The 11932-nt window shown below is 44.6% G+C and overlaps 1 protein-coding gene and 1 long non-coding RNA gene across 2 annotated transcripts; one reads left to right on the top strand and one right to left on the bottom strand.

The window, feature by feature from the left end:
• Positions 1-470: 470 nt before the first annotated feature.
• Positions 471-5031, top strand: LOC128936800 (uncharacterized). The gene is made up of 3 exons (XR_008483008.1): positions 471-597; positions 3036-3203; positions 4965-5031. It is a non-coding gene; the product is annotated as an uncharacterized LOC128936800 (long non-coding RNA).
• A 3134-nt stretch (positions 5032-8165) lies between these two features.
• MYOD1 (myogenic differentiation 1) lies at positions 8166-11435 on the bottom strand. The gene is made up of 3 exons (XM_054276026.1): positions 10881-11435; positions 9339-9417; positions 8166-8771 (listed from the first exon to the last, which is right to left on the bottom strand). The coding sequence occupies exons 1-3, from the start codon at positions 11433-11435 to the stop codon at positions 8521-8523; spliced, it is 885 nt and encodes a 294-aa protein (XP_054132001.1). The 3' UTR covers positions 8166-8520.
• Positions 11436-11932: the final 497 nt, after the last annotated feature.

The following is an 11932-nucleotide window of genomic DNA, read 5'->3' as shown; positions in this document are numbered from 1 at the left end:
TGTCCACACTAGAAAATGTTATTTTGGGGTTTTTTTTCCTCTTTCTACATTTTGTGTTTTACCACAGAACCAAACAAAAAAAAAAGGCTGCAGGTAATGGTCATGGAGTGCTTGAAGGTCATCTGCCTTCTCTCATCACAAATTGAAGGTATGTCAGACACTTCTAGCTGCAAAACATACATGCAGGAATCACTGTGGGATTCAGCTGTGAGGATTAAGTGATCTGATCAATCTTTTCTCTATCTCTTGTTCATAATAATTATCTGTACTTAAAAGAAGGAATAATTTGAGGAACAATTGGTTTGGGGTTTCTTTTCCCTATTAGGTGCAGAGCAGAACTCAGAATTCTCATGGCAAAAAAAGGCCAGAGAGCAGATGAGGTGAGATGACAGATTGGGGTAAAACATGAGCAGCCAGCTCACAACAAGCGAGTTCATTGCGTGACAATCTTCCTGCTCTTCCCTAGGGAGTCAGCACAAGGGTTCAAGAAGGAGCAGATGGAAACAGCTGCCAACAGATGAGTACTGGAATGGATTCAAGCCACACTACTTGCTGGAACTTGAGAGTTTGTGATGGCCTGAGCTTTCCCAACCACAGGTATCTAAGATTTGGAACCGGGCAGCTGTCAGTCAGTTCTTATTTATGAGGACCAGAAAAACTCCACTGTTGTCCTGTAGTGTGGGGCATCTTTTCAACTGTGATTGCAGATAGTACTAAAGATAAAGAATTCTCCTAAGATATTTTTCATGAATGTGTCTGTCTCATAGTGCATTCACTTAAAATAGTTTTTCTCTTGACCTTGAGCTGAGATTTAACAGGTGGGTAAAAGATAAATTTAGGAAGGCCAGTGACGCAATGCTGACACTTTTATGTCTTCTTGCATAATTTCGAGCATATCATGAAGAATAATAAATGGCAAAAGCTAAAGTGTCCTTGGCAAACAAACAAACAGAATAGCACCCTGTGATATTTTTACCTTTGTTTCCTCTTACCACACACAGTTTTTACTCCCACAGAGCTTGAAATATTAACCCAGCATGTTAATTTATTTCTTCCAGAGTTGCCCTGACCATTGCATTTAACATCTCTCTTGGAAGTACTTCAAACCAAGTGGCTGGCTCCATCTCTAGCTTTGTTAATTAGGCACATTACTTCGTTGCTTTTTTTCTTATCGCTTAATGTAATTGGCATTTGTGAAGCTTTTGAAAGGCCTGTTTGGGACTACATTTTGTGCAGCTGGCTTTCAACTGCAAGCTGTTTCGAGTGTGTAGTTCTGCAGAGGACAGCCTTTGAGAGCCTAGAGCGCGAGTGCCTAGCACATACCCGCTTCCTTTCCAAAGGGAACAAAGCGATGTGAGTGTGACCTGTCCCATACAAAGGAACACGTGTGACACATGAACCCCCTTGCATCCATTTGTATTTTCATGCCATTAGATCTGTAATGAGAGCATTACGTGCCCTGGATGGAGAATGGTCTCCTTTTACAAGCTGTTGTATAAATGCTTTGCTTTGTGATGCTCTTCATCCTGAACTTTAGTCCATACATAGGGATGCCTTGCCGTATAAACAAAAGGGTTTTTTTCCATCAAAATGCATCTTTGAGCATCCAAACTCAAACCATGAGCTTGTACTTGCTGTAATAATCCCAGTATACTGTGTCAACTGCCAGCAAGACTTATGAATTTACACTGGCTAGGAATTCAGCTCATTGATTTCAATTGTTGCGGTGTGAAATGATGCTCTCTACCTGAGCTGAGAAAGAGTTAGATGTGAGAGTTTACGGGGGGAAAAAGTAATGTATATAGTGAAAAAAACAGATGCCGAAGTCCTGTTTTTCATGGAAATGCTGCCCTCCGGTGGCCCGGAGAAAAGCTTACACACTGCTTGTCGGTTCAATAATGTACTTTCACCCTGCAGCAAGCAGCAGCTCTCAAATGTGGATTGTCTAGGCTCCTGCCTCAGGAAACTCGCAGGTGCCATAAAAACAAGTTAAAAAAATCAGAACAAAAAGGTATTGCTTCATTTAGTTTAGGATTCAGAAGTAGAGCATTGATGTGAAAGAAAGGAATGTTGTGTGGCCAAAATATAAAAGGAGTCATAGAATGGTTGGGGTTGGAAAGGACCATAAAGATCACCTTGTTCTAACCCCTCTGCTATGGAAAGGGGGTTGGAACAAGACCTCTCACTAGACCAGGCTGCTCAGAGCCCCACCCAACCTGGCCTTGAGCACTTCCAGGGACGGGGCACCCACAATTTCTCTGGGCAACCTGTTCCAATGCTTCACCACTCTCACAGTAAATAATTTCTTCCTAATACCTAATATAAATCTACTCTCTTTCAGTTTGAAGCCATTCCCTTTTGTCCTGTCACTACATGGTCTTTTGAATAGGCTCTCTTCATCTTTCTTGTATTTTCCCTTCAGGTACTGGAAAGCCACCCTGAAACCTTCTCTTTTCCAGGCTAAACTATTCCCAACTCTCAGCCTTTCCTCATAGGAGAGGTGCTCCATCCCTCTGATCATCTTGGTGGCCTCCTCTGGACTCCCCCCAACAGGTCAATATCCCTTCTGTGCTGAGGACCCAGAGCTGGAGGCACAGCTCCAGGTGGGATCTCACCAGAGCAGAGTAGAGGGGGAAATCACCTCCCTTGGTCTGGTGGCCAAAATTTGTGCCCTACTGAGGGACTTTGTCACCAGAGAATGTCATTGTGATCCTGCTGTCATCTGCAGTTCCTCTGCATCTCCCCACCTGCCTTCTTGGCAAGCAGCCTGTCTCCCTCAGGACCACTGCTCTCAGCACAGGCCATACAACGCATTTAAAGACCTTCCATTTCTCCCTCCTTTTGTCTTTATTTTTCACCTAAAGAAAAATAGAGTGGTGCCCCAAAATTTGCCTAGCAATAAAAAAGCCAAAACGCAACCAACCATACTAATCTTACCATTTTTTTGTCTCTATTTTTGTAGAAGGTTCTTAGTAGGGTGGAAATTGGGTTTTCCAATATATTTTTCTTGATGCTCCTAATGTATGTGCCTCTAGATGCTGTCTGAAGACTGTGAATATCTTTGCTGTTCCTGCACCAACAAACGTGACATGATGGAAAGAGGATAAAACAGAGCATGGAGTTCACCAAGCAATGATTTCAGGAAGAAATGTAATTAATATTTTTCCCAGCAGATGTGGCTGTTGGACCAGAAGAGGCTCAAGGTCAGTTGAGGTGGGTTAGGGAGAGCTATGGAGATTGGGGGACCCCTTTTACTGCAATGGATATGCAGCACTAGGAGGTAACTGTGCTGAGACACAGGCTTCTGAGTGAATCCGACTCCCAAAATCCCAATGAAAATTGTAACCTCCCTCAGTCATGTGATTAAGTGGCTTATTGTCTGTTAGAGTTTTTAGTAAATTTTTAATAAATAGCTACAGCATTTGCCTTGCTATTGATAAATGTGAGGTTATGCATTATTACATAAATAGCACAGCTGTTGATGTTGCTAAGATGCCTGTAGATGATAAAAGTTATTGCTGTTGTAGTAAGAAAATGTGAATTCAGTGCCATGTTGACTGTATTATTGGGAAAACCCTGAGGTTTTCTATCACCCCATGGTTACAGGATAGATCAGCTTTCACCATTAGCTTACAGTGTTAAATCTATATTCACAAGTGGCTGTGTATGCAAAATGTAGGTTTCTGGGTCCACAGGGAAATTTCTGGATTCCTTACACTGACCCAAGTGGCTCTGTCAGATGTGTTCCTAATTGCTGCTGGGTCCTGGGAGGGAAAGGCCTCTCTGACAGCTCTTCTGTATTATGCTAGGGACCATCCCCTCCCTTGTTAGCCCTGAAATGTCAAGATGGAAAGGTCTCCACTCTAATGACATTCCCAGTTGCACAGCAAGCCTGTTGAGAAGGGAGCATGCTGCATCCATCAAGGAGAGGAGGTCATGGCTGTTCAACAGTTTTACTAGAAAACCAGTGATTTGAGAGGCTGAGGGAGGGTGAGCTGATAGTAAATAGTGCTTAATGAGGTACTTGGATGTGCCTCCCAAGATGATCTCCAGGTCATGCTGTCAGAGATTTGCACTCTGACTCTACACAGGCCTTTTTACCTCCTGCCTGTGAAGCCAAGATTGCCACATGCAAGTTATGTGAAATGACCTTCATACCATCTCCTGCTATCACAGGCTCTGTGTCAGCCACTCATTTAGGAACTGTTGTAGGCTTTCAGCACTATTATGGGGGCAGTTTCTGGATGGTACTTTCAAGATCAGGTGAGCACTAAAGCCTGGCAGCTTGTTCAGAGGCTTATGCTCAGGGGAACCGGCACATCTGAGAGCGTTGTGACAGAAATGGGTCAGTGACCAGAGCACGAGCAAAGGGTCACAGCAGGGAGTTTGTCCTGGCTTTGCACTGCTACCTGAACACTATCCCAGACAGTATTATGTGCAGTAGCCTGAAAATATTCCTACTGAAGCTGGAAATATTCCTACTGATTTCAAGGAAATTTTTAAACAAAAATGAAATATTAATTAATTCATTCATTACAATTCATGAGGTATAAGGTAAAAAGGTTTCTTTGTCTCTTTTGGATGTAGTTCTTCTGAAGATGGCAGTTTTGGCTCTTTGCACATTTTGAACCTTTTAAATATCTCTGCAAAATGTAAGATGTAAAATGAAAGCTGCTTTTCTGTCCACTTTCAAGGGGTTTTTTAAGGTCTTTATCTTGAGTTGAAAGTGACAAGTCATTTTAGAAGAGCAGTATCTGGTGTGAAGAAACTGCCAATTTAATATTTCTTTAATATATTTGGATACAGATAATAAAATCTTTTTAAAAGGAAAACAGATACCAAGAATAGTTCATATATCTTTTACCTAAAATTGAATGTTTGGTATGTGATATACTTCTGTAGCAGTATTGCTATGATAATGCAGGAAATGGTGTTTAACATTGTTATTTGCAATTTTATTGCAGTTTGTTGTGGAATATTGAAAGTAGGAAAAAGATCCTCTTCATTCTCATACTGGCAAATGATCTGATGAAATGTAAAATTGAAGCATTTATTACATGCAAGTGAGATATAAATTTACTCCTCTTCACTTTTTCCGTAGCAGTGGTTTGAGTAAGATAAACCAGTAGTGCTGGGTTTGTCATGCAGTACTTTCTTAAGCTACCAAATCAAATCAAACATTCCTAAAATGTGCACTTATCATTATATTTGAAGACAGCTACTTTCCTTTATTTGTCTGTATCTATATGGCTTTCCTTGTGGAGGCACTGTTCCTTAGGAAACATCATATTGACCTGGAAAGTTTATGTGGCAAAAACTTTCAGACTATCAGTGTGTGTTTGGAGCCCATGCTGGAGTGTTTCTGTAGACCAAGGTAGGCTGCACTTTGTCTTGTAGGACCAACCCTAAATGCCTAAATTCATCTTCAGGAGTCCAATTTAAGACCCAAAGTTTGTATACGTTGGATCGGCCTTGCCTATGCTCCTTGGCTGTGTCAGAGCTAAACTAAAACTCTGAATCCAAATATTACTAGCCTCAAAATATTTGCTCATAGACTGGGATATATTTCTATCAGTTACATGCTGTCCTCTTCATGCACAAGGCTTTGTTTTAAATATATTTATTACCTTAGAAATAAACAGGAAGAGATGGCACAAGAGAACAATTTTCCTTATCTAAGTAAGAAATAAATACATTTGTAACCTAAACATGTATTTATCAGTGCTGATGCCCTTTGGCCTTACTCCAGTGAACTTTTCTCACTGACATCAATGGAAGAAAGATGGGCTCTGCATAGGAAACCTATGAATATTTTTTCCTCATCATCCATCCATCTATTTTGGGATGTGCTAAATGCCTGTTCTCTGTTGTAACATTAACATCAGTATGTGGAAACTCGGGTGGCTAAAATAAATCAGTGAAATGCAATATACATGACTTCACATGGAACTGCATGTACATTGTTGAACACAAGTGCCCTGTGCCCATTCTGCCATGCCAACCCTTCAGCCAGGTACCCCCCATCCTGTCCCTCAGAAGTGGGGTGCAAGCAGTGCAGGCATGAACTCTGTGCTGCCAGCATGTCCAGAGCCTCTGTCATTCCTGAGCTGCCAAAATACCTTTGGTTGCCATTTATTGGCAGTAAAATGGATGCTTTTACTGGCCTCAAATTATGAGGGTTAAAAGATCTTTAGTATTTCACAAGAGCATTTATTTGAAACTTTTGCACTGTGGGCCTGATAGTTTGCTGAAGGCAATGAAAATTATATTGATGATGTGTGAGGTCCTGATTTGTGAGGCAACTGTCTCTCCTTAGCTTTTGTAAGGGATACAGGCTTCCAACTAACCTGAGCTATTTTTCCAGCCTTAGTAGAGACCCTCCTGACTAATGATAGTATGAATTAGCACATTCTCAAGTTAGTTTGATTTTTATCTTTAATGGAAAAATGAAAGGGGTAAGCTCAATCTTTATGGGCTGGAGTGTTTTCTGCCCACAGGGAGTCAAAGTTGGACTTTGATGAAGATGATGAGTGGGCAGTCCTGCCTCAGAGTCTCTTCTGATCTCTGGGAGCCTGGGCTGCTCCACAGAATGGTCCCATGCCTCGACACTGATTTATCATCCACCATGACCCCAAGCTCATGGATGAGGAAGGAATACCCATGGCTGCTACCATCCCTGCCCCTCTGGCTTCAGAAAAATCACCAAGCTTGGAGCATGACTGCCCCAGGAAGAAGGAGAAGCAACTACATTGCTCTGCTCAATACATGGCAGCTTGCTCCTCTCCTCTCCAGAGAACACTGACCTTCAAGGCCATACATGATTAAAGGAGTGGGAGACATTCCCTGGAATTAGCTGTTCCCTCTTTCTTTTTCCTGCTTAAGGTAAGAGCTGCACAAACTCCCTCTATAATAGTCACCTAACAGAGAACACAATGACTAGTCTGTCATCAAAGTATTTAGGGACGATGACGATACCTAGATTGGTTTTCAGTGTGCTTTTTGTTTTTATTTCACTGTGATGTTTCTACAAAATCCATAAATCATAGGGATGTGATAAGAAACAGGTTGTAGTTGCTGGTTATTCTTGTCCAGATGCACAGAAACACCCTGATTGTTACTTTCCAATGACAACCAGCTCAGGGCAAAACATTTTTCAGTTGCACAGCCAGCTTTCAAGGTTACACATAGATACTGAATGAAACAGAGCCCACTGGTTATTTTTAGAGAGGCTCTAAACAAGAAGCAAATCCCTGGAGCAGTGCTGCCAGAGATGCATAAAGTTCAAATCCAAATTAAAACTGCCTATCTTTGGCCTACATTCCAACTTGAACTTGAGGAAAACTGTGATATGTGACTTGAACTTTATGGCCAAAACTCATTTGCAATTAGTTTTTAATACCTGAGAATACATGAAATTGGTACAAACACTTGAAAAATAGAACTTGAATGAAAAATGTAAACACTTGTCCCAAAATGTAGTACCTGTTCTTGTGAGTTTTGTGTGGCGTTTCAGTAGCTACACTGGGATTTGGAGAGTCTCATTTTTTGGGATTCTTCGTTTCAACACATCTTTGTAAGATCAAGTGCTCCAATGTAATTGTAGATTTTGGGGGCAGGAGGAGAAACATGCTTATTTATTGATCCCTCTAATAATGACCTGTGATGCTCAGGTCTAGGTTTAGCAGTGACCACAACAGAATATGAAGAAAGGAGACCCTTTGACAGCAGCATATTTATGCAAAGTGGTGCAACTGAAGCATGTTCTTGATTTCTTTGCTGAATCAGAGCCTGTATCTTCTTCCTGCCAAGGCAGAGATCTAATACCACTCCTGAATGCCCTAGTAATTCTAGAAGCCCTAACGAAAGTCAAGATAACACCACAGATTTTATAAATAAGGGTCTTTATTTAGAATACTGGTGAAAACATTCTTGGCAACCACATCGTATAAATATATAAAGTTAAAGTTTGACACAACAAACCAAGCAATATTAAATATTTTTAAAATTTTCCCCTTTTTAAGTTTTTGGTGTTTTATTTTTTAAAATTTATTTATTTTGCTCTTTTTTTCTTTTTTTTTTCTTCTTTTTTTTTTTTTTTTTGGAAAGCAACTCTTATTTACAATTATACAAAAGTTTTATAAAAAATGGTCCACAACCTTATTTTGGCCAGAACAGGAGTAATAGGAAGGATCTATCATGTCAATACTGCTGTAGATTTCTATTTTCCTCCACATTCAAGAGCCAGCTTCCTATTCCCCACAGCCCAGATTAAACATTGGCCATTTCATGGTACACAACTTTATCTCTAGACGTATTAAATAACTTTAGTTTAACAACCAATAAATAACTATGTGTACTTTGAAGTGATACAGGTTTGCAAAGTTAGATAGTTGAAGGAATTTTCAGTGATATTTTAAAATTGGAACAAGTCTTAAGAAGTCTTTTCAACCTTAGAAGGCAGGTCTTGAGCGAGGCCAAACGGAGCAAATTGGTTTTGATGCAGTCCAGCTGGAGGGGTCCTTATAGCACTTGGTAGATGGGGTTGCTGCTGCTGCTATCCTGGGGGAGTGGGGTGCAGTTGGTGGGGGAAGGAATTTGGGCTCCACCATCATTCAGATTCACTCCTTCTGGAGGGGAACAGGGACTCCCTTCAGCAACAGTTTCCACTGGAGGCAGTATAGGGCATGTGGAATTATCTGTGGAAATCCTCTCTACAATGCTTGAGAGGCAATCGAGACTGGAAACAACAGAGCTCTTCCCATGCTTTGGATCTAAAAAACAGACAAAAAGGTGCTCAGATTATCCAGTGGGTAATTACCACCAGTGGGCACTGCACATTTGTGGGCATGTGAAGACTCAGAGGAAATTAATATTGGTGAAGGACACCAATAACCAGAAAACAGATTGTCATTTCACAATGGAAGAGATGTGCAACCACAGTCTGCTGCTCTGGGGACAGGGAGGCTCTAAGGCTTCACTGAGTCCATAAAAAGGGAAGAGCAGATTTGAAATCAGTCATAAATTACTCCATTTTGGATCAATGATAGAATAAGAAATCTTCATGTAGAATATGGTCAAATGCTGAAATTAGTTGTAGACAATAACATGCTTCTGTCCAACTGTTAGATTTGCAAAATGGGAAGTACAGCTATAACACATCCCCATCTTTGCAAATACACCTAGAGGAAATCCAGGGCCCCTACCAGCAGCAGTGGCTTGCTGGCTGGAAAGGCAGGTTCCTCTCTCAGCCCAGCTGGACACAGAGCAGGCACAGGGAAGCTGCTGCACTGCCTGCCTCTGTCTCAGTGTTTCACACTGCTGTTAGGGCATGTACTCACCATTTGGGGACTCTGTGTAGTAGCTGCTGTCATAGCTGTTCCTTCTGCGAGAGCTGCAGGGAGGCCCGCTGTACTCCATCTGGGAAGGAGAGAAATCCAAGTGAGGTCAGACTCTTACCCAAATCCCAGGAACCATCTAATTTCATATTTCAGGCTCTGATCTGTTGCCATCATTCCAGTCCTGTCTGAAATGCCATCAAGTAGTAGATTCTTTGAGTAAGGAAAAACATGGCTAGAAGGAGGTCCACCCCAGAATAGTTTATGTGGCACAGCTGTTCCACAGGAAAGTTACCACTCTTGCATAGAATGCTGCAACTTTACAGATGAGATGAGGCTTTCCAGCATTCTGACCAGCCCTTTATGTATCTTTAGTTTACAACAGGGAGACCTGAGTGTCCTGAGACCTGTGTGAAAGGGGAATTATGTCTTTTTAATTTAGTTTTTGAACATTTTTCTAAACATTAATTCCTCTTTAAAAGCCTCTGTCTACCTTGTCGCTTTGTATTTCCTTCTGTTTCTCTTCCCATTTCCATTTTGTATAGAAAATGCTCTAGAACATTGACTAATATATTTGTTTACAATAGTTTAACCCACAATCAAATTCCTGTATTAGAAGAGGCTGTATCTTGAAGAGGAATCATTTGTGTAAATCTCTCCAATCTGTTAAGTATCTCAATCACAGATACTGAACTCAGTAACGACTATCCCTCCAGAGCACAACAAGCAGTCTCTGGTCTGAAAGGGCAGTTAATGGCCTATCCAGAGCGCTGCTCTACACTCTGGTCACCACATCCCACCAGCCCAGAGCCAGACCAGAGGCTGAACCTACAGCCCCAGCCAAAAGACATGGGGATGAGACACCCTCTCTGGCACCCACCCTTCTTCTCCCATGCCCCTAATGTACAAACTGGACTGAAAGCCTGGATTCTCCTTCTTATTGCTTGTAATTTTCTATGGAGGGGATGGCGTGAGTGAGAAGAGAAATGGATAATCTTTTTCTTAAGGGTCAAAAAAACCAGTTCTTGTTGCTTAAACGCTCCTCCTGTTGTCATGATGAATGGCAGAAAACAAAACCCAGACTCTTACCAATTCCCGCGTAACTACCATGTCCTAGGGGGCCCTTGCTCTCTGCTGTCCTTAGAGGATTCAAAGGTAATGATACAGCAGAAGATGGAAACAGAGATGCCTCAGAAGCTATGGGATCACAGGCAATGCCCCCATTCCAGGCAGCTTCCCAAAGTTCTCCCCCAGCAACTTTGCCCTGGCTCCTCCAGCACATGGGGAACCTGCCTAACTTCCTATTCCAGGGAACAAAGCTTGTAAGAGATTCTTCTTCTTTCCCAAAGATCCTGCCATGTGGGGACCCCACCTCCCTTTGCTGCGGGTGCTCAAGGCACGACAAAGGACTTTGTCTTCTGCCTGGGGAGGTACAGAAGGCAGCTGCTATAGGAAGGACAGGAAGATGTGACTCGCCCCGCTCAGGTTTGGACCAGCAGTGTCCAGGGCACCTTGGTGGCAGGGAGTCCTCCCTGGGGCACTCACCATGCCATCGGAGCAGTTGGAGCGTGGGCTGGAGGCGTCCGATTCCCCGCTGTAGTGCTCCAGCACCGGGTAATAAGCGTCCTCCTGTTCGCGCAGCAGGGCCTGCAGGCTCTCAATGTAGCGGATGGCGTTGCGCAGGATTTCCACCTTGGGCAGGCGCTGGTTGGGGTTGGTGGAGGTGCAGCGCTTGAGGGTCTCGAAGGCCTCGTTGACCTTGCTGAGCCGCCGGCGCTCCCTCATGGTGGCGGCCTTACGGCGGTCGGCGTTGGTGGTCTTCCTCTTGCACGCCTTGCAGGCCCACAGCAGGCAGCGGCCGGCCTGGTGGTGCCCGCTGGGCGCCCGGACGTGTTCCTCCTCGTGCCCGTGGTGGTGCCCGTGGTGGTGCGGGTGCTCCTCGGGCTTCAGCAGACCCCCGACGTGCACCAGCCGCGGGTCCAGATCCTCGAAGAAGTGCATGTCCGACGTGTTGAAGCACGGGTCATCGTAGAAGTCATCGGCGGCTGTGAAGGAGCAGAGGGAGCCCTCCGTCATCTCCATGGGGCCAAGTAAGTCCATGGGGGCGGCAGAGGGGACAGCGACTAGACCAGAGGGGACGGCGAGGGGCTCGGAACGGAGGGGCCTTCGACCGGGCTGCTCTGCGGCCGGGCGGGTGCGCAGAGCCGAGACTCTCGCAGCCTGTCCCAGGCGAGGCCACCAGCGCTGGCTGCTGCCCCGACCCCCTCCGCAGCCGCGCCGGTCCGGGAGCGCCACTCGGGGCCGTATTTATGGCCGAGCCCCCCGGCGCGGCGGGTCGGGACGGGGCGGGTCGGGGGGCGCGGCCGGGCGGGTCGGGGGCCGGGGCAGCGGGGGGGGCGCGGTGTCCCGCTGGGGCAGCGGCAGCCCGGGCGCTCGGATGCGCGCAGGGCTACATTTCCCCCGCTTGTTTTTTTCCTTTCTCAGCAGCCCGCCCTGCCGCCGCGCCAGGGAGAGCGGCCGCCCCGATGCCCGAAGGTGCCGGGTGCCGCTGGCCGCTCGTCCGGGGGGAAAGCGGCGCGCCCCGCTGTCCCCGCACA

Source organism: Melozone crissalis, unplaced genomic scaffold (assembly GCF_028551555.1).
Source record: "Melozone crissalis strain CALT ecotype California unplaced genomic scaffold, PUWL_Pcris_2 ptg000018l_1, whole genome shotgun sequence".
Lineage (NCBI taxonomy): Eukaryota > Metazoa > Chordata > Aves > Passeriformes > Passerellidae > Melozone > Melozone crissalis.
Note: the sequence above shows the minus strand (reverse complement) of the source record. Positions and strands in the feature narration are given on the sequence as shown.

Bases quoted from the DNA above. Each gene is read 5' to 3' on its own strand.
- MYOD1 (XM_054276026.1), bottom strand. From the start codon at position 11,435: ATGGACTTACTTGGCCCCATGGAGATGACGGAGGGCTCCCTCTGCTCC. The intron at 9,418-10,880 runs GTGAGTGCCCCA...TCTCCTTCCCAG, and splicing joins CCAACTGCTCCGATGGCATG to ATGGAGTACAGCGGGCCTCC. The intron at 8,772-9,338 runs GTGAGTACATGC...TCTGTTTTTTAG, and splicing joins CTACACAGAGTCCCCAAATG to ATCCAAAGCATGGGAAGAGC.